The sequence below is a fragment of the Mercenaria mercenaria genome, chromosome 8 (assembly GCF_021730395.1).
Source record: "Mercenaria mercenaria strain notata chromosome 8, MADL_Memer_1, whole genome shotgun sequence".
NCBI classification, from domain to species: domain Eukaryota; kingdom Metazoa; phylum Mollusca; class Bivalvia; order Venerida; family Veneridae; genus Mercenaria; species Mercenaria mercenaria.
In genome coordinates, this window is record NC_069368.1 from 4407450 (window position 1) to 4430345 (window position 22896).

General features: G+C 35.7%; 1 protein-coding gene and 1 long non-coding RNA gene across 5 annotated transcripts in view; both read right to left on the bottom strand.

Annotated features, from left to right (window-relative positions):
* Positions 1-2166: 2166 nt before the first annotated feature.
* On the bottom strand, positions 2167-5585 carry LOC128558927 (uncharacterized). Its single transcript, XR_008371965.1, has 2 exons — positions 3258-5585; positions 2167-3197 (listed from the first exon to the last, which is right to left on the bottom strand). It is a non-coding gene; the product is annotated as an uncharacterized LOC128558927 (long non-coding RNA).
* A 2382-nt stretch (positions 5586-7967) lies between these two features.
* LOC123523160 (dual specificity mitogen-activated protein kinase kinase 1-like) overlaps positions 7968-22896 on the bottom strand; it is a 45226-nt gene continuing 30297 nt past the window's right edge. For all 4 annotated transcript variants that reach the window (XM_045300833.2, XM_053549259.1, XM_045300832.2 and 1 more), the window contains exons 9-11: positions 15404-15465; positions 14138-14183; positions 7968-12659 (exon numbers count right to left, since the gene is read on the bottom strand). In XM_045300833.2, the coding sequence (XP_045156768.1) occupies positions 12564-12659; positions 14138-14183; positions 15404-15465 (204 nt within the window). In that variant the 3' untranslated portion in view covers positions 7968-12563. The remainder of the gene's footprint in view (positions 12660-14137; positions 14184-15403; positions 15466-22896) is intronic.

The following is a 22896-nucleotide window of genomic DNA, read 5'->3' on the forward strand; positions in this document are numbered from 1 at the left end:
CCGAATTACTGCATTTTAACCTAGAAAACTTGACTTACAGAGTAAACTCCCTTATCAATAAATCGGATCAACATTTTTGACGAAATTGTAAATAAAAAAATATGTTCTGTCCTACAAATAAGAAGAGGAAAGAGATAGCATTGTTTTAAATCACATAATAAGTTGCATTACATACATTTTTTGTTTTCTTTTTGCCGTTTTTTTTGTTTATTCACTAAAATGTATTGTGCAATATCGTTGATCCTTTTACAAACTATTCACTGTGTTCAGTTTATCACTCCGAAACTATTCATTACCATCTTTACAGGGTCCGAAATAAAAGTGTATCCCATATACTCGACAACGCCTTCAGGGCGGCGTCGAATAACTACAACAAAAACTTGTAAGCATATTGGTTGTATGTTTCACGTAGTCCAGGATCATAGCTCTTATCTGGCCGAGCGAAATCCCAAACAGAACACCAGGTGCACAACTTCACACATGCTATAAAACAAAAAATCCTATTTTTTATGACTATGTTGAATACTTTTTGAGATATAAGGGACACAAACTTGTTTGCCAGAAGTTTTTACTAAATCAAGGGAAATAACTCTGGTGTGACTGACAGAAATCGCAAACAAAACCCAAGGTGCACAACTTCACATGCTGAATAATATTCATATTGTTTCATGACCCGAAGGAGAATACGGTTTAAGATTCGTGCGATACAAACTTTTATGCCCTTTCATGCATATTTTCGACTAAATCAAGGGCCACAACTCTGGTCTCCATTAAAAGAACCCAGTTAAAACACATGCCCATGGTGCTGAATAACAATCCTGTGAGGTTTGAGGAGTGGGCCAAATACTTTTTGACATATACACTTCCTGTAATTAAGCTGCAATATTGTTCATTGTTTCATCTCGAGAATCGTTCCCATCTCCGCGTTGAACTACCCTGGCGAACGGATGAAGATTCCAGCTGAACATCTCTATGTTCTATGTTAACAAGAGGTATATGATGGACCTAGATTGATCACCAGAGTTTCACAGATTGCTGAACAATTTTGGTAGTGGGCAGTCTGAAATTATTTTGAAATCGGGCCAGTTTTTTCGATAGTATCAACTATATGCATATAGGAAATACTGCATACGTATATGAAATCAAAGCCTTGAGATGTCTGGTGGTTGCGGGTTTTGCTAGAGTTATTTTCATTTTAAATGTCTGTCTATGCTATACTTGTATAAGAAACAAATACTGATATGCCTCTATCTAAGATAAACTCTGTCTGACCTTACATGAACAGCTGGAAGTCAGTTATGTAACCATAGGCTGGAATACTTAATCATTGACAGATCTTATATAATCTAAATGGCCAGTGTGAATGGATAGAGGATGAATAAGAACTGCTTGATCATTGATAATTCATCCACATTGTTCATGAATGGTACTACTTTGTGTAGCACATGAACAAATTCCTTTGTATGTGATTTGGAATCAAATAAAGATGCTACATGACTGTCAGAAATACACTTAACTATGGTAGCGGGATAAACCCGCAACCAAAAACGACTACCACCTCTGGTGGACACACGGGAATAATCTTAACAAACTTGATATTATGGTCAATGAAGGAACATTGCTGTAATATTTTTAAAAGTATATTTCATTGTGACAAATGTTCTAACCACGTTTTATGTAAATCAGGCAGACAATTAACCAAGTTTTTTCAATGACTTGACCTAGTTTACACCCAAGTGACCAAATAACATATTTATCATAGATTTTAAACAAACAAATGTTCCAACTATCATGAAGATCAGGTAAAAACTTCTTATTTCGACCTAGTATCCTAGGTTTTTGCCTAGATAATCCAGTTTCAAAGCTGACCTGGATTTCACAGAGACAAACACTCTGACATCAAGATAAGTAAGAAAATTTGGCCTCTAGTGTTAACAAGGTGTTCCTATTAATTGACTTAGAGGCCTAGTTTTTGACCCCAGATGACCCAGTAGCGAACTTGTCTGAGATTTTATTGAGGGTAACATTCCAACAGTTTCATTTGGCTGAAAGTTTGACCTCACAATAGCTCGCCTTCAGCATTTTGTGCTTCGGTATGCTAAATATGTAAATACATCTTTGTAAAAAGTATATACATGTAATTAAAAATAACTCAAAACAAGTAAATTTTGTAATGTCTTCTATATTTATATATATATATATATATATTGAATCATAAAAGATAACAGTGTTTACAATTTTAAACAAGTATACAATAAATACACGAAAAAGCCTTTTAATTTACAAACAAGATAAATTCACAAATGAAACCAGGACTGTGTGCCTTCACTTGCCTACAATTTTATAAATAATAATATTAATACTAAATAAAAAAGTTCAACTTAAGAATTTGATTAAGCAAATTTAAACGCCAATTTTAACTCAATGCTTATAAATCGACGTAAATAAAAACTGTAACATTTCTTTATTACTTTTATAACAAAACTGAAAATTATCAGATAATACAAATAACTTAACCTTTAGCCTGCTGGCGGCAAGTGATTTTGTCTTTGCCACCTGTGCAGACCAAGATCAGCCTGCACATCCGTGTCTGCACTGTGCTATTCAGTCAGTAAATTCTAAGTGAGCATCCCTTTGAATAATAAGTGGTGCTGCCAAAATTGAATGATGGACTAGTTCATTTTAGAAATTTAGCATGGTAAAGGTTAAAGCTCATAGTCTTCTTAAAAAAAAACACAAATCTTCAATAATTAAGTAGCATCATCACTAAGTATTCTATCATTCATCTGCGATATCAAAGGAACATTGTACACAATGCAAAAACAGTACTGTACAATTTGAGGCATAAAATGATTTTTACAAAATGCAAGATCCTAAGTATGAAAAAAAACACCAGATTTATGTATTTTCTGACAAGAACCAATCAAAATCACTTTTGCGAGATGTTCATGTCTGGTGTCTCCTACTTCTCGGAAATAGTTTTCTTAAAAGAAAGAAAATCTACCAATTTCATCACCATGATGCCCAATTCTGTATTGAAAAAAGGAATTTAAGAAAAAAAAAGCCAAATATAGTAAAGGCGAAATTAATGAGAGGCAAAATTCTTACCTTAGAGAATGATAAAAATTTTGAAGTGTTATCTCATTTGTTTACACCCCATCCTGTGTGGCAATACTGTTGTACCTACATGCACAAATCTTTTCTATCATATATGCAGCATCACAAATCTTTTCTATCATATATGCAGCATCACAAACCTTTTCTATCATATATTCAGCATCAAGGTGGCAGAAAGTAATGCAAAACTAGTATTCCCATTTGTACAAAATCACTCCAATGCATGTGTCTTTTAAGTTTTATGGACTGCTAATTTACAATTATGCATAGTGATATTTCTCTATTCGATGAAAAACTACTTCTGCGTAACAATAACGAACAAAATTATTCAAGTTAGCACACTGTCAAAGATTAACAACTCGCCACATATAATATCAAAAGCAGACTTTCCATTGCGCAACACAATAATATTACATCACTTTCCAAAAATTTCTCCTGACAATAAATCTACTGTAAAAGCAGAAATTTTCGCGACGGTTTAATTTTCGCTATATTCGCGAGGATCAACCTACATCTTGCGAAAATTAATCCTCACGTAAATATTCACCATAAGTATAATTCAAATTCAAGTACGATACCAATTTTTACAATTTCGCGAATATTGAACCCCGCGAACATATTCAAAATTTCAAATTTGAGAAATTTTGACCCAGCGAAAATATGCGCTTTTACAGTATATAGTGAATATGGTTTTGGTACGACCTTAGATATGTAATAATCTCAGAATTAAACTACATTTGTACTACCAAACAACAGAAGCGAGTCACATACTACATGTATAATGAAAATTCTATAGATTGTTTACAGGTTTTAGATTAAAACTAAACTGTCACCTCTTCAAATGGACTTTCTGACATACTTTTATAAAAGTATCCTAGTATAAAATGGCCACTTTGTGGGGATGTAAAATCATGGATTTCAACTGAGCAGTTAAAAGTTTTTTTATTTATTTCTGGTGCAGCTCAACATCAGATTCACATCAAAAAGAATATCTAAAATTTAATCCAATATGCTAATAAACGCCTTTAATGTTATAAAAATAGAAGGCTTTACCTTTCATAATCGATCAGAATTTGCACCTTCATCATGACAGGAATATCATTTAGCAAGTAAGTTCACCTCTTCCCCACCAAAGAAAAAAAAATTGAAACTAGAAAATGCTTTTGTAAAAAAGCGCATGTCTCCCCCAATGCAAAGTCCTATAGGCAAGAAGTCAATAGGGGTCAGGAGCGAAAGTCAAAGAGACACTGATGGTTGGCTGCAATAGGGATCATCTACTAGGCATGTCCAGTCATCCCGCTAAATTTCAACACTCTTGGCCTAATGGTTCTCAAGTCACTGTTCAGGCTCCTGTGACCTTGACCTTTGATCAAGTGACCTCAAAATAAATAGGGGTCATCTACTCTGCATGTCCAATCATCCTATTAAATTTCAACATTGTAGGTCAAGTGGTTCTCAAGTTATTTCCAAAAAATGATTTTACATGAACAGGCCACTGTGACCTTGACCTTTAGTAGACTGACCCCAAAATCAATAGGGGTCATCTACCCTGCATGTTCAATCATCCTATGAAGTTTCAACATTCTGGGTCAAGTGGTTCTCAAGTTATTGATCGAAACTGGTTATCAATGTTCAGGCCCCTGTGACTTTGACCTTTAACGGAGTGCCCCCAAAAACAATAGGGGTCATTTACTCTGCATGAACAATCATCCTATGAAGTTTCAACATTTTGGGTCGAGAGGTTCTCAAGTTATTGATTGGAAATGGTTTTACATGTTCAGGCCCCTGTGGCCTTGACCTTTAACAGAGTGACCCTAAAATCGTTAGGGGTCATCTACTCTGCATGACCAATCATCCTATGAAATTTCATCATTCTGGGTCAAGTGGTTCTCAAGTTACTGACCGGAAATGGTTTTCAATGTTCGGGCCCCTGTGACCTTGACCTTTCACAGAGTGACCCCAAAATCGTTAGGGGTCATCTACTCTGCATGACCAATCATCCTATTAAGTTTCAACACTCTGGGTCAAATGGTTCTCAAGTTATTGACCGGAAATGGTTTTCAATGTTCAGGCCCCTGTGACCTTGACCTTTAATGGAGTGACCCCAAAATCGATAGGGGTCATCTACTTTGCATGTACAATCATTCTATGAAGTTTCAACATTCTGGGTCAAGTGGTTCTCTAGTTATTGATCAGAAATGGTTTTCCATGTTCAGGCCCCTGTGACCTTGACCTTTGATGGAGTGACCCCAAAATCAATAGGGGTCAATTACTCTTTATGACCAATCATCCTATGAAGTTTCAACATTCTGGGTCAAGTGGTTCTCTAGTTATTGATTGGAAATGGTTTTCAATGTTCAGGCCCCTGTGACCTTGACCTTTGACGGAGTGACCCCAAAATCAATAGGGGTCATCTACTCTTCATGCCCAAGCATTCTATGAAGTTTCAACATTCTGGGTCAAGTGGTTCTCTAGTTATTGATCGAAATGGTTTTCATGTTCAGGCCCCTGTGACCTTGACCTTTCACGAGTGACCCCAAAATCAATAGGGGTCATCTAGTCTTATGATCAATCATCCTATGAAGTTTCAACATTCTGGGTCAAGTGGTTCTCTAGTTATTGATCGGAAATGGTTTTCAATGTTCAGGCCCCTGTGACCTTGACCTTTGACAGAGTGACCCCAAAATCAATAGGGGTCATCTACTCTTCATGATCAATCATCCTATGAAGTTTCAACATTCTGGGTCAAGTGGTTCTCTAGTTATTGATCGGAAATGGTTTTCAATGTTCAGGCCCCTGTGACCTTGACCTTTGACGGAGTGACCCCAAAATCATTAGGGGTCATCTACTCTTCATGACCAATCATCCTATGAAGTTTCAACATTCTGGGTCAAGTGGTTCTCTAGTTATTGATCGGAAATGGTTTTCAATCTTCAGGCCCCTGTGACCTTGACCTTTGACGGAGTGACCCCAAAAACAATAGGGGTCGTCTATTCCAGCAGCCCTACAACCCTATGAACTTTGAAGGTTCTCGGTCAAATGGTTCTCCAGTTATTGCTCGGAAATGAAGTGTGACGTACGGACGGACGGAAGGACGGACAGGGCAAGAACAATATGTCTCCTGGGGGAGACATAATAAAATGCATCTCTAATCTGTTTTTGAAATTTACCACATTTCACATATTAGGTAAATAAGTTTAAACACTGAATGTGCCAAAACATAATTTTCTTGAAAGTATCCAACATTTAGAACCATCTGATGTACACGATACAAAACATACAACCATGTAGACAAAAACTACAATAGGTGACATATAAAACAGCACTAAAACACGACATATGATCTCCACTGAGAGATAAACTAACTATAATGACCACCAACAGCCTGAGCCCTGGACAGTAAATGATGTATAAAATAGCACTTGTTTAACCACTTACAAACTATAGCAAGCTACTCATATTTTTACAAAAGCTTTCAAACATAAATGAGTAATCTTAGGTTTGCCAAGAGGTTTTGTTTGTTCAAGTATACTACTGTAAATAGATCCAATATAACCCTACAGGACAGTAATTTCAGAAATAGAATCCTTCATTAATATAAAGTATCAACCTTCATGTTGCCCCTCATCTAAATACTGACACCAAAGCTTTCATTTTAGCAAATTCCAGCATTAATTTCTTAAACGAAGCAAGAACCCGAGGTAAGGCTGAGCTAGTTGTGTTTATCTTGCTGCTCTGTATTACTAGTATGCAAAGAACACAAGTACATGCATCTGGGTCATAAAGCTTGCCCTACTTATCACACAAAATTACACAAGCATTTCTGTGTTTATGTATGGTAGGGGATTCTCCTGGCAGGGGGATGTTGGGGGAGGGAGAGATAACATGGTGAACAAGAGAGGTTTGGTCCACTCTCAACAGCTTTAAACTCCCCATTAGCATTTTTGCCATTAACTATTTCAAGGCCTTGCCGATCTGTGTACTTTTTTTATCTACACTGCCTGTACATTTTACTTTGTCTTCATATTTTACTGTATAATTTCAGAATATACACATCTACGTGTTTTCAGTGTGAAGGTGAAGCATCCTTTCAACACAACAGTTCCTACTTGATCTTAGATACAACTTAGCAGATGTTGGTAAAAGAAATTAAAGTTTCACTTTTTGTGACTGTCCAGCAACTTTTAGACTGAATTAATAAAATATCCTTAAAAAGGTCCCTAATTTGGTTCTATCCCTTACATGCTTAGAATAAACAGTAACAGACTGCTAGACTAAGCCAACTTGTATCTGCAACATTTACTACTAACCACTGGCTAATCAATTAGTGTCACACATTTTGTGCAGTTGACACAAGTGCCAAGCTGTTAAAATGTATGTCTGGAACAGCACATGGCTTTTAAAATACTCTACTACTCCTACTTGTCAATTTTCTTAACTGACTTATTCAAGAGCAGTAACTCCAGAGCAACACAGACTGGTTATCGAATTTGGCCAAAATATTATGCTCCTAACATTGCTCCTAACATTGTGGTCAAGTTTGGTGAACATTGGATAAGGCTTTCTCAATTTAGAGAATGGACACTTTTGCAAACACCGCCACTGGTGACCCCGTAGTGTATCCTGTTTCACGGTCATATGAAAATAAAACCCTGTCTGTTTTAGTGAGGTAAGGTTGTAAAGTGCAGACAGCTTTTTTAATACAGGGGAGTACTTGTAGTTAGCATGCAATATCACCAACACACACACACAAAAGCCTAAGGCATTCAATTCTTTCAGGGGTTAATATAGCTCACAATTCAAATATATACAAACTGTATCAATATGTAAAACATCTAAAAATGATCAAACACTTTGTCTAAATTTATTTTCATAAACAGTGGTCAAAAATATACATATTATATATACTAAAATTGAAAATATAAATTTGAAAAACGTGATGACAAGATGTAACAGAGTAAAAAACATTGATTCTGAAATATTAACACTGTGGGGAATCACATGATCATATTAATCTCTAAACCAAAATATATTTATGAGTAATATGGGATAATATTGAAGCAACTTTTTCTGTAAATCTTAAATAAAGCCTATCATTATTGCAACATAGATGTATCCTAAAACTACATAGATTTCAATCACAGTCACCTTCTGATTATCTGGAACACTTCAGGAAACTGAGACTTCATATTTTCCTTAGTGTTTGTAATTTTATGGTATCTATCATTATTGTCAACTACATAATAATTCAACAATTTTCATTAGTCATATGTTAGGCTATGTTTAAATTTCATATCTTATCATGGTAGGAAATTCATTATGTTCTTCAAAATATAACTTTGGTTTAGAGATTATTTTGATCATGTGATTTCCCAGTGATTAAATTTGCAGTGAGAAACATGCACTCGTTCATTTGGTGGAATAACATTCTGCTCATGAAGTCACGCAATATTTCTGCTGCAGAACTTCTGCATATTTCTCTACATAACTTTAATAACATATAATATCACTGTATTACATGAGGACTAAATAAAGTAACATCAAGAAAATAGCACATTTTATTACATTTAATTAATGAGAATGTTAATTTCTGTGACCTTACAAACACTATATAAGTTAATAATTTATGTAAACATTACTCCAATTCTAGCATAAATCTGCTGTTCTTGTCACTTTTTTATGTTGGAATAAGGCTAGAGCATGTACATTTCATGATATAACATCTTCAGAATCTTTCGGGATACCTTGCTACCTTCCGGGCTGGGGCACCAACCAATCACCCGAGATTCTAAAAATATTATAACATGCATTAACTCTACAAAATAACGGCTAATAAACTGTACCAGGAAGCGTTCATGTTAATATCGAGCAAAAAATGTTTAATCTTTGCTAAGAAACTGCCTGTTACAACTGTATTTCAAACTTATCTTTATAATATGAAATATGAAAACCATAAAACTGTTTAATAGACAAAAAATGTAGCTTTTTAATAACTTTTCACAAGTTATAGTCTCAAGAAATGTGAACTTTCTGATATTTGCTCTTAAACAAACTCTTCAAGGGTCTCATTTAATCTACTTTCTTATGGTAATTAAAACATCAACTATACTGTGGAATCATTAAAATGTGTGGGGGGCTAATTTTCATGGATTTCATCAGTCCATGAAATTTAATCCAAACAAATAAAAAGAATTCTTATTTACTGTTTTTATATTATTTAAAGACTACAAATTCTTGTCCTAATGGAAATCGCACGGAATTTATGCAGAAACCATGAAATTTGATACCCACAAAATTAAATGATATCACAGTATAGTACAAAGTCCTGAGAATGAGGCAGAGACAAAAACGGGGAAAAAACTGAACATTCTTCAACAACAAAATACAAACATAATCAACACACACTTTTTGATTTTTGTGCTTTTTATCTGTTAACACATAAATATATTCTAAATGAAATATTTATTAATAACATCCCCTAGTGGTTATTATGTACTTACTAGTATCTCTAGAAGCCATTTACATATAGTAAGCTTTTCTAATCAGATGGTAAGTGAAAGATGCAACCTAAATTTAAAATGTAAAGAGATCTGGCGTTGCTTCGGCTGCAAAATAATCTCAAATGATCTGGTTCAGAGGTTTTAAACCAGTTTGAAGACCAGTCTAATGCAGCCATGCCATTGGTCAATTTAAAGACTAAATCTGGCTTCAACCAATCAGATACTTGAGACTGGTTTCAAATATCACCTTAATAACCACTGACCCTGTACACGTTTTAAACCAGTTTGAAGACCAGTCTAATGCAGCCATGCCATTGGTCAATTTAAAGACTTAATCTGACTTCAACCAATCAGATACTTGAGACTGGTTTCAAATATCACCTTAATAACCACTGACCCTGTACACGTTTTACTTGTGCTGAAAACAAGTCAACCTCGGAGAGGAACTTTGATACAGCTTCATTTCAGCTAAACACTGTATTGAACACATCAAATAACCGATTCTTAAATAAAAACACACTGACCTACTTAAATGGCCGTATCTGATTTATAACTGTCTAAGTATGAAATCCCATACTCCTAACACATTCATAAATAGAATGAACTAGTAGATGAAGATTTTTAACACAGATATCACTTGACTTACACAGTATAAAACAAATCCTTTGTTCGTAGTTCACAGTGACTATAACGTTTAAGTAACAAGACATCTGAGAAAGCAATCATGTTAAATATAATTTGTCCAGCATAAGGCAGAGATTGGGGAAAAAAGGTTTTAACACTGGTACACACACAAAATGATGCACAAGCAATTTCTTCACAGTATCAAAATTTCATACCAAAATTACAAGACATGTAATTGTGTAACATAGAAAACTCCACTGGCTCAACAATGATCCCTTTACACTATACATATTTGGGCAGCCACCAGTGCTAAAGCAAAATTGCTCTTTTTTTAAAACAGATTTTGAACTTACGTATTCAGAACTTAATAACTTCCAAACCAATCCAAATTTTTGAAGTTTTAACTTAGTCTGGTAAGGTAAGTGTGTTAGATATTGAAACAACCAAGTTTTAACTTAGTCTGGTAAGGTAAGTGTGTTAGATATTGAAACAACCAAGTTTTAACTTAGTCTGGTAAGGTAAGTGTGTTAGATATTGAAACAACCAAGTTTTAACTTAGTCTGGTAAGGTAAGTGTGTTAGATATTGAAACAACCAAGTTTTAACTTAGTCTGGTAAGGCAAGTGTGTTAGATATTGATACAACCAAGTTTTAACTTAGTCTGGTAAGGTAAGTGTGTTAGATATTGAAACAACCAATCTAATTCTATTGAACAACCAATAAGGTTCTAGAGATTTGGGACAGGTTTCCAAACAGCTTATAACTTGAGTCATGGTCTATCGGTGATTATGATGATCTGATTAAAACATGTTGGTCATTTTTCTTAGAGCCTTGAAACAAAACCATAAATCTCAATACAACCTTTAAAGTGAAAAACTCTTTAAAATGTTTGCAAATTCAATTGATCAGACTGCACTGCCCATCCCATCAGAGAGATTGGAAATAGTGAACAATACAATAAAAAGATATACAAATATTCAATGAAATGTAATGAAACAAAAGAAATATGAGCCGTGCCATGAGAAAACCAACATAGTGGGTATGCGACCAGCATGGATCCAGACCAGCCTGCGCATCCGCGCAGTCTGGTCAGGATCCATGCTGTTCGCGAACAGTTTCTCCAATTCCAATAGGCTTTAAAAGCGAACAGCATGGAGCCTGACCAGACTGCGCGGATGCGCAGGCTGGTCTGGATCCATGCTGGTCGCAAACCCACTATGTTGATTTTCTCCTGGCACGGCTCAAATATATATTTTTCATTTAAGGCAGTGGACCCATAATAGCAATTAGCAGATTATATATTCTCTGTATGCAATAACAGCATTTTACAGAAAGTTTTAACCGTGTTCAGCTACTTCATATCTGAAGAAAGCAAAATTGCTAAACAGGAATTTATCATCATATGAAAACTGACAAGTGTTATTAAGTGTCCACTATCTTAAATACAAAAGACTGGGTAATTTTGGTGTCACTTTTATTTCAAAACTTGGCTGACAAGAGACATATTCCCATTTAAAGGAATCTGTGATACTATTGGAGTTAATGGTTTTAAATGTTCAATTTAAGTTTGAATTTATATATAGCTTTTACCACAAAAGTAAACAAAAATGAAAAACTTGTAAATATAACCTGTTTTACAATAGACTCATTATTTTTCCTGTTGCCTTCATTTCACAATTAGGTTGTCAGAAGCTTATTCATCATGTTAAAATTTTGCCAGCTGATTATATTACTGGCCAAAATGCTGGTAAATATTCACACCAGTTTTAAATCCTCGCACTGCAATGTTGGCGACGATTAACAAAAAATACAGCCATCGCAAGTATTACCCAATCTACTGTAAAAAAATAACAGTTACGTTACTGAAATGAAACAGTTCTGTCATAGCTCATACCCAGAGTGATATGAGCCGTGCCATGGGAAAACCAACATAGTGGGTGTGCGACCAGCATGGATCCAGACCAGCCTGCGCATCCGCGCAGTCTGGTCAGGCTCCATGCTGTTTGCTTTTAAAGCCTATTGGAATTGGAGAAACTGTTAGCGAACAGCATGGATCCTGACCAGACTGCGCGGATGCGCAGGCTGGTCTGGATCCATGCTGGTCGCACACCCACTATGTTGGTTTTCTCATGGCACGGCTCAATTATGTTCTCATTGTGTCCAAGTATAAATACAATCAATCGTCCAGACAGGAGAAAGTCTCATAGACCTTAGACACACATTTTCACAGGTTAAGAGGTTGTAATTCTAATTGTTAGCAGTAATATGTAGTTTAATGAACATGTTGACCAGCCCTCCTGGTGTGTACTGGAATGTTTACTGATCAGCCCTTACTATCTGGTTTAATGTCCATCACTTTACAAACCCAGTTTCCAATATCTATGTCTTCTGACTCAGCTTTCTTCACAAACGGATGCGTCTGAAATACAGAATATTTGAACTTGAAGACCAGTCGAAGGATGCAACTTTACCATTATCTCTAACCCTTACCCTGCTTATTTCTTTAATGAGCTGGTCCACTTTTCAATTTGGATAGTGTCATTAACAGTTAAAAGGGGTGCTTTCCAAAAACACACTGACTGAATTGCGAACAGTACAGATCATAAGACTGCTCAGAATTTAGACTCAAACCAAACAGTTAAACTAAATTTGTTATAAAACACAACAGATATCTTTAACTTTTAAAAAATTGGAGTTGTAGCACACTGACACAGGAAGTCAAAATATAAAGTAAATGTTTTGCTAATATACACTTAATACTTTAATTAATGTTCAGTGTATCATCCGAAAACCACATACCCTAGGGACCAGAAGAGGTCTGTTTTATGGAAGTTTTCGACAGTTGGAAGTACCGAGTGATTTGGACAAGTACAACATCTTTATTTTATGCTAACTGATGAAATACTGTGTTTTATCAGCGAGATATAATCCATATCACTCACTGCGTATCACTCACAGCATATCACTCACTGTAGGTCTATAGCTTTGCTGATCTACTTGCACATTGTGTATAAATTTCAAATTATTTGCTTAAAACAGGATGAAAATCATAGCTGCACTTTTTAGTATATTTCTTAATTCAAATTATTTTACTTAAAGAGAATTTCATAATGTTATGCAGCAAGAAGTAAAACAAAATGGAACTTTATGTTGTGTGCGTCTTTCTAACGTCACAACATGCTGACGTCATATTTGTTTACGTGCGTCTGTTTCCCAGCTGAGATTAAAATTTGTTGCAAAAAGCATATCTCAACTAATTAAGCATAAAATAAAAAGAAAATTTGTTTGTTTCTCCGGCATATGGAATATCTTTCCTCAAAGTGAGAAAATGTTCATATTTTGAAGTTGCAACAGTTAGTGAAATCCAAGTTAAATCTTCAGACCAGCTTAGTAATTTCTTAACTAAATGCACTTTCAATAGTCAAAATTCTGTTAGGTGTTCAGAACTTGGAAGTTCTGGTATTTAAAAATATGGTCTATATAGAAAATAGAAAGAGAAAAATAGTGACTTAGAAAATCGTCCATTTTTCAGAAGTTTCCTCTTTTAGGAAGGTCTGGTATTCAGAAGTTCCACTGTACTGTGAAATCATTGATATTTATGTCAACTAGTTTTCATGAATTTTGTTACTATATCAATTGACGAACGGACAGTACAATCACTATATGCCTCCTGCATCAGTAGATGCCGGGGGCATAAAAATCAGTGTTAAGATTACTACATAAATCATCAAAATTACATCCCAACCAGCAAACAAGATTTCTTTTCGTTTTACCCACAAAATCTGAAATATCTAAATTGAATTCCCCTAAAAAATAGCCATTTTAGCCAAGAAGAACAAAATTTCATTCCGACAAAATTAAATGATTTCACTGTACTGGAGAACCATTCATACTCACAGCTAAAGAATGCAAATCAGCTCTCTCCGATGGGTTCTTTTTCAAACTGAAAACAGAATTATGTAAGATGTGTTACTTGTTTCACATATCTTTCATTTTAAGCAGACTTAATAAATATCACAAAAATAATTGAAGAAAAATTACATCATATTTTTACAGCACAAGTATAGCAGATGCTTATACAAATGTTTCAGTTCATAGGGAAAATTGCCTTACCCAGGTATCAAATTCAAAACCACTTGTTTCAATAATTAAGTGAACTCAAAACTGAACTACTTGTGGCCCAAGATGATAAAGCCAAGACTGGAGACCAAACACTAAACACAAGCACCTTAATTGACTATTTCTGAGCACATGTTTTAAATGACAAAATGAAAAGCAATATTTTTGAAACTGACTAATGGAACAAGAGCTGTGCCCTCCATGATGGCATGACACATTTGCAGTTTCATGATCACTATGACCTTAACCTTTGACCTGCACACCCCAAAAACAATAGGGTCATCAACTTCATAAGCCCAATCATGCTACCAAATTTGAAGATACTGGGTAAAGTCAGTCTCAAGGTCCCTGTGACCTTGACCTTTGACTTATTAATAGGGTCATCTACTTCATGCTAACAAGTTTGAAGGTTCTGGGTCAAGTGGTTCTAAGTTTATTAAGGGGAAACCTTTTTCAATGTTCAGGTCCCTGTGGCCTTCATCTTTGGACCCCCCCCCCCAATCCCTGAAAATAATAGATGCTATCAAGTTTAAAGGTTCTGGGTCAAGTGTTCTAAAGTTACAGAGAAAAAGTTGTTTAAAACTTTCTCTGACGGCCCCTTATATCAGTCAAGCTGTTCCATTTGAACAAATCTGAGAAGACCTTACAAGGATGCTACAGACCAAGTTTGGTGATGATCCATCAAGCAGTTCATGAGAAAAGGTTATTTAAAGGTTTTCTATTTTTAGCTCTGCTGGCCCCTAAAATCAGTCAAGCACAACCATTTGAATAAATCTGAGAGAAGACTTACAAGGATGCTACAGACCAAAATTGGTAACGATCCATCAAGCAGTTCATGAGAAGAAGTTGTTCAAAGGTAAAAAAGCTAACGCCAGATGACAGAAACAGGTCCACCAAAATAGATCACCCTAAATCTCTGGTGCAGGTGAGCTAAAACACTCAACCTATAGATCTGTGCTCTCTCTACTGAGCTAAGTGAGCAAACCAATGCCAGTTAACAGAATACAGTGCAGTATTATCAGCCTCTAAAATAATTTAACATACCATCTATTAACGAAGTCTATAAACTCTTCTGAAAATTTTCCTTCAGGTAATGTCGGCGGTGGCTGTAAAATAAACACACATTCCTTAAATCTTACTTAATGTGGTAAAAACTAAGCACGCAGAAACAATATTGGATTTCTGTTTTAAAAATGCATATAGAATGTTACATATATTTCTTTTTAATTTTTTAACAAAAAATATTGTGAGCATATTAAGTTTCATTTTTAAAACTTATTAAATGTTTGTTAGAATAAATATCAATTATAGTTATAATGGTGAGGGTTGTGGCAGAAAAGGCAGTCCTTAATTAACAGTTTTAACAGAGGTTTAAAATCATTTATTGTTTTAAATCTTTTGAAATACTTTCTGCAGAATCTTAATCTTCATAATTAAACTTCCTTTCTTGCCACTTAAATCAACTAAACAAGAGGACCATGATGGTCCTAGATAGCTCACCTGAATTACACTGCTTGTTTGAACAGCTTTGTAGATGGTTGATGCAATGAAAATGTCTGTGAAATTAATTTATTTTGAAATTGTGACAGTGTTTTCTGACCTGATTATTTTAGAAGTTTCTATGAAATAAATTCAGGCAGGAAATGTGTGTGTACGACATTGTGTGTTGAGGGGAGGGAGTAAGAGGTTGGGGAAATGGTGACATAGGATACTTACAGACAATATAAAACAAGGAGATTTTTAAAGTTTCCACTACATACATGTAGGGAAAAGTGACCACGCCCCCTTGTGGCCATATTTTTTGATAAATCAGAATAATTAGAACAATCTTCGTATAGCGTCTCCAAAGGATTATTTGTGTATTGTTATTGTAAAATTGAGCCAACTGTTTTTTAAAGTTTCCGCTTTGAACATAATGGGAAAAGTGACAATGTTCCCTGGTGGCAATGTTTTTTGACAAATGGGAATAATTTGAACAATCTTGGTTGAAGGTCACACAAGGACCATTTGTGTAATATTATTTTATAATTGGGCCAGCAGTGTCATACAAGAAAATTTTGAAGTATCCATTATAATACATGTATGGATAAGTGACCATGCCCCCCCTCCACCCCACCTCCCCCATAGCCATGTTTTTTCACAAATCAGTACAATCTGAACACTCTTGGTAGAGGGTCAGAATGTCCATTTGTGTGAAATTATTTTAGAATGGCTAGCTATGTAGGAGGAGTTGTTGTTAAAGATCTTTTATTTTTTGATCCAGCAGCCCCACTATGCAACATATCAGTGCTGTTGGAACACTTTTGGAAAAAGGCCATCAAGGCTAAGTTTCAGTAACTTCCATCACATAGTTTACGGGAGATGCTGTTTGAAGAAGGACAGATGCATGGATGGTAAATGATCACAACAGTTCACCCCGAGCACTTTGTGCCAGAGTTAGCTAAAAACAATATTTAGTTTTGGTGGGATTATTTGAATTTTGTTGAACAATAACAGCAGTAACAAGAATTATTTAATTAAGTTTTTAGGCAATTAAAATAACTTTAACATCCAAAAAGCATAACAAACACGCAAAATCCATTCCAGTAATAAGCAAGTCTGATTGTGTTAAGTATTTACATACGGCTAAATTTGCATAAACAAAAAGCATTCACAGTATTTTAATTTTTGCCAAACACTAAGCTAGCAAAAATATAAATATACCCTTCCAACCCTTTTTCAATATAATGAACTCCTCTAGACACTAGTCCCTGTAAATGAGACCATTTATCTCCAAATTTAAGGGCTAAGCACGGCTACCAGAACTGAATATTGCAAGCAATTAATCATGCAAAATCATCCAATTTAGCATTTTTCAAAACATTTAAGACATTCTTAAAGCTCTAAACAATGATGGACTCGAGCAAACTAGCCAAAAAAAAAAGCTTCATAAACCAATTGAAAGGCTGTTTTTTGTTGTTTTTTTAATCATAATTATTATGTCCACAACTACTGTAACAGCCTTTCAATGAAAAGAGCATTTTCATAAAAAATGCCCAGCAGAAATTACGAAGGGCTTTTGATTGACATATCAAATCATCTTATGCAGTCTTTTTGTCCATAGAGACTTACTACTATCTATTTATAGATTAACCTCAATGTGACCTTGATATTTAATCAACATTGTCATCTTCTGACTACAGACAATGGTCATATTATAATTAAGTTTAATGACTTTTTCCCTATGAGCTTTCTCTCTCTCTCCGGAACAAAGGGTTTGTTAAACTAGGCATCAGTCTGACAATGACCTTTGACCTAATTAATTAATGAAAAAAAACATTTGTCCAATGACATAAACTCAGTAGAGAAACAGCAATCAATCTGTAGAATGCTTCACCGTCAAAGCCTTCACAAATCACTGATTGGACAAGGACAGGTCTTGAACCCTTAACATTACATTGTATAACATATAAAACATGTTATCTACTCACCATAAGAAATAATATACAATCTCTTCAGTTACTATTAAGAAACAACCAAACTTTATAAAACAAGAGGACCATGATGGTCCTGAATCGCTCACCTGTTCCAACATAACCCAGTTTTGAGTATGACGTTGTTTTTTCTATTATTTGACATAGTGACCTAGTTTTTGAGCTCATGTGACCCAGTTTTGAACTTGACCTAGATATTATCAAGATAAAAATTCTGACCAATTTTCATGAAGATCCATTGAAAAATATGGTCTCTAGAGAGGTCACAAGGTTTTTCTATTATTCGAACTATTGACCTAGTTTTTGAAGGTACGTGACCCTGTTTTCAACTTAACCTAGATATCATCAAGGTGAACATTCTCACTAATTTTCATGAAGATCTCATGAAAAATATGGCCTCTAGAGAGGTCACAAGGGTTTTCTATTTTATATCTACTGACCTAGTTTTTGACCGCACGTGACCCAGTTTCAAAAGTGACCTAGATATCACAAAGGTGAACATTCAGACCAATTTTCATGAAGATCCATTGAAAAATATGGCCTCTAGAGAGGTCAAAAGATTTTTCTAATTTTAGACCTACTGACCTAGTTTTTGTCCGCAGTTGACCCAGTTTCAAACTTGACCTAGATATCATCAAGATGAACATTCAGCCCAACTTTTATACAGATCCCATGAAAAGTATGGCCTCTAGAGAGGTCACAAGGTTTTTCTATTATTTGACCTACTGACCTAGTTTTTTAAGGCGCGTGACCCAGTTTCAAACTTGACAAAGATATCATCAAGGTGAACATTCTGACCAATTTTCATGAAGATCCATTCAAGGGTATGGCCTCTAGAGAGGTCACAAGGTTTTTCTATTTTAAGACCTACTGACCTAGTTTTTGACTGCAGTTGACCCAGTTTCAAACTTGACCTATATATCATCAAGATAAACATTCAGACCAACTTCCATACAGATCCCATGAAAAATTTGGCCTCTAGAGAGGTCACAAGTTTTTTCATTATTTGACCTTCTGACCTACTTTTTGATGGCACGTGATCCACTTTCAAACTTTACCTAGATATCATCAAGACGAACATTCTGACAAATTTTTATGGAGATCCATTCACAAGTATGGCCTCTAGAGAGGTCACAAGGTTTTTATATTTTTAGACCTACTGACCTAGTTTTTGACTGCACATGACCCTGTTTCGAACTTGACCTAGATATCATCAAGATGAACATTCAGACTAACTTTCACACAGATCCCAAGAAAAATATGGCCTTTAGAGAGGTCACAAGGTTTTTCTATTATTTGACCTACTGACCTAGTTTTTGAGGGCACATGACCCACTTTCGAACTTGACCTATATATCATCAAGATGAACAGTCAGACCAACTTTCATACAGATCCCATGAAAAATATGGCCTCTAGAGAGGTCACAAGGTTTTTCTATTATTTGACCTTCTGACCTAGTTTTTGAAGGCACGTGACCCACTTTTGAATCTGACCTAGATATCATCAAGACGAACATTCTGACCAATTTTCATGAAGATCTCATGAAATACATGGCCTCTAGAGAGGTCACAAGGTTTTTCTATTTTTAGACCTACTGACCTAGTTTTTCACCGCACGTGACCCAGTTTCGAACCTGACCTAGATATCATCAAGATGAACATTCAGACCAACTTTCTTACAGATCCAATGAAAAATATGGCCTTAAGAGAGGTCAAAAGGTTTTTCTATTATTTGACCTACTGACCTAGTTTTGAGGGCACGTGACCCAGTTTCAAACTTGACCTACATATCATCAAGACGAACGTTCTGACCAATTTTCACGAAGATCTTGTGAAATATATGGCCTCTAGAGAGGTCCCAAGGTTTTTCTATTTTTAGACCTACTGACCTAGTTTTTTGATGGCACGTCACCCAGTTTCGAACTTGACTTAGATATCATCAAGGTGAACATTCTGACCAATTTTCATGAAGATCTTGTGAAATATATGGCCTCTAGAGAGGTCACAAGGTTTTTCTATTTTTAGACCTACTGACCTAGTTTTTGAAGGCACGTGACCCAGTTTCGAACTTGACCTAGATATCATCAAGATGAACATTCTGACCAACTTTCATAAAGATCCCACAAAAAATGTGACCTCTAGAGTGGTCACAAGCAAAAGTTTACGGACGGACGGACGACAGACGCCGCGCGATCACAAAAGCTCACCTTGTCACTTTATGACAGGTGAGCTAAAAAGGTCACGTTGAGGAAACCATTGTTTTGGTGGACAGACCGATCAAAAGGCGGACATGTGCAAAGCATACTACCCCTATTGTCTTCAAAGGAGACATTAAAATATGTTGCTAAAATATGTCACAAAGCTTTGACAACAAACAAAGCACAACAATGAGATTTTGAAGAAGAAATGCAACAACATACATACAACTGAGGTATGTTTAGGAGAATCTTAAAGTTCAATGACATAAAGAACATAAAAATTCATATTTAGATTCATTTTTCTTCAACTATATTTATTTTTACATTACATTAATTTGTTTTCAGTAACTATTATTAGCATTTAAGCACAGCCTTGAACATCATTGAAAAAGCATCTTACGGGCAGTTACACCCTCTCAAAATAGAGTGATCCCTTGATTTCCAAGCAGACCAGTTTCTTTGGAAATTTACCTCCACATACCGACATCTCTCCATATCGATAACCTCTGTGTTACAAACATATTTTCCTCTTACTACCAATGTTGCTAAGTACAGGATGCACTGTCATTTCACTTCCCGTCTTCTGTGTAACAATATTCTAAATACCCTAACCCTATATATTTCTGTTCAAAACAAGACAACATGACTGCATTACCCGTTTTATAGTGCTCCTGGATTTCATACCAGTACTCTGTACAAATAACTGACAGCTTTGTTGCCTGCGTCAAATGTGGAAGATGAAAGTTTGTTTTTTGTTGGGTTTAACGTCGCAATGACACAATTATAGGTCATATGGCGACTTTCCAGCTTTGATGGTGGAGGAAGACCCTTGGTGCCCCTCCGTGCATTATTTCGTCACGGACGGGCACCTGGATAGAACCATCGATCTTCCGTAAGCCAGCTGGATGGCTTCCTCACATGAACAATTCAATGCCCCAAGACAGGCTCGAACCACATCGGTGAGGGGCAAGTGAAATACTTAAGATGGGTTTCAGCACATCACAGAGGCCACTGCCTTATCCTGCAATCAAAATGGTTACCTCTCACCTTTTAGTATTGTGCTCTTCCTACTGAGCTAATTGAGCAGACTTTGTGTGAATGTATAAACATCAATGCCACAGGGTTTCATTATTATAAAACATGAGCTCAAAGACCAGTCTACAAATGCAGTCTTGTGATTGGCTAATTTCAAAATCATTCTTCAATACAACCAATCAGATTCTAGAGATTTGTGACTGGTTTTAGATTTCAGTTTTATAACTTTGGGGCCCAGGTAATCAGATCATTTCTGATTTGTCTGTTTTGTTTTATTTTAGGTTTAACAACATTTTTCAACAGTATTTCTGTTATGTAACGATTGGCAGTTAACCTAACCAGTGTTCCTGGATTCTGTACCAGTACAAGCATGTTCTTTGCAAGTAATGCCAACTTCTCCACATGAATCAGAGATGGAGGACGAATAATTTCAGACACAATGTCTTTTATCAAATTGCCAAAGACAACATACACCTCGCCCGTGTAGCAAACTCATGACCCCACGATTTGTAGATCTGCATTCTCCCTACTGAGCTAAGCGGGCAGGCTCAGATAATTCCTGAACACTGGTAAGAGTACTGGTATGACCTTTCAAAAAGCATTTGTTTTTCAAGAAGAATATAATGCAAACTTGTATGAATAACTAAAGGGTCAAAGAGCTTTTTAAGATGGTGTACAGGTATCTGTAAGAGAAAGCAAGGATTGAGGAATCTGAAAATGTGGGGTCAGAAAGTGTATTTATCAGTTCAAAAAGGTCATCCTTTGACCATCTTTCTATGACACAATGGCTTCTACATGGAATGAATTCTATGGAAAGCAGAACTAAGTAAGCTTAAACAAAGACTGGATAGAACTAAAAAAATTGGCTAAAGAAGAAACTCAACACAGAATCTTAAAAAGCTTCCTAATAAAAAATCCAAATAATGAGTGGTGCCAGACCTAGTCATTTGCGGGAAGGCCATTTCCATGGTTACTGTGCATACACTACAAAGCATCTACTTCACTGAATGATGCAAACTATGGCAAAAACAAGATTACAGTCAAACCTGTATTAAGCAGCCAGGCAAGGGAATGACATAATGTGGCTGCTTAAGGCAGGTGGCTGTTTAAGTCAGGTGGAAATTATAATAAAATGAGCTGTGCCATGAGAAAACCAACATAGTGGCTTTGCGACCAGCATGGATCCAGACCAGCCTGCGCATCTGCGCAGTCTGGTCAGGATCCATGCTGTTCGCTTTCAAAGCCTATTGCAATTAGAGAAACTGTTAGCGAACAGCATGGACCCTGACCAGACTGCCCTGATGCGCAGACTGGTCTGGATCCATGCTGGTCACAAGTACACTATACTGGTTTTCTCATGGCGCAGCTCAAATATCAAACTGGGAACTGACTGCTTAATACAGGTGGCAGTTCAGGCAAATTAAACTGTATTGTTGAAATTAAAGAAATTAGGCTTGAAAATATATGGTAGCTAGGGTATGAAAGAAGCAAACTAGATATTCATTTCTGAGTAAAATACACATTATATATGTCTCATTGCATGTGTACATGTATGTATTTTCGTATTCTTTTAGTTGCATATGTTTGATTAATTCATTCCATTGAATTCAAATTTAATCAGACTTGCTTATTTTCTGATTTTTTTTTTAGTAATTTATTTCATACCACAAACCCATGCAAGTTTTAGTTTTTATGTAAGTATAACTGTTAGCATGATAACTGATGATAATTGTATTGATGATGATGACGATAAAAGCCTAGCAGGTTCAAGGTCACGAGACAAAAAACCACAGGTCACTAAAAGAATTGCTTTGTGCAGCAAGCAAAAATAC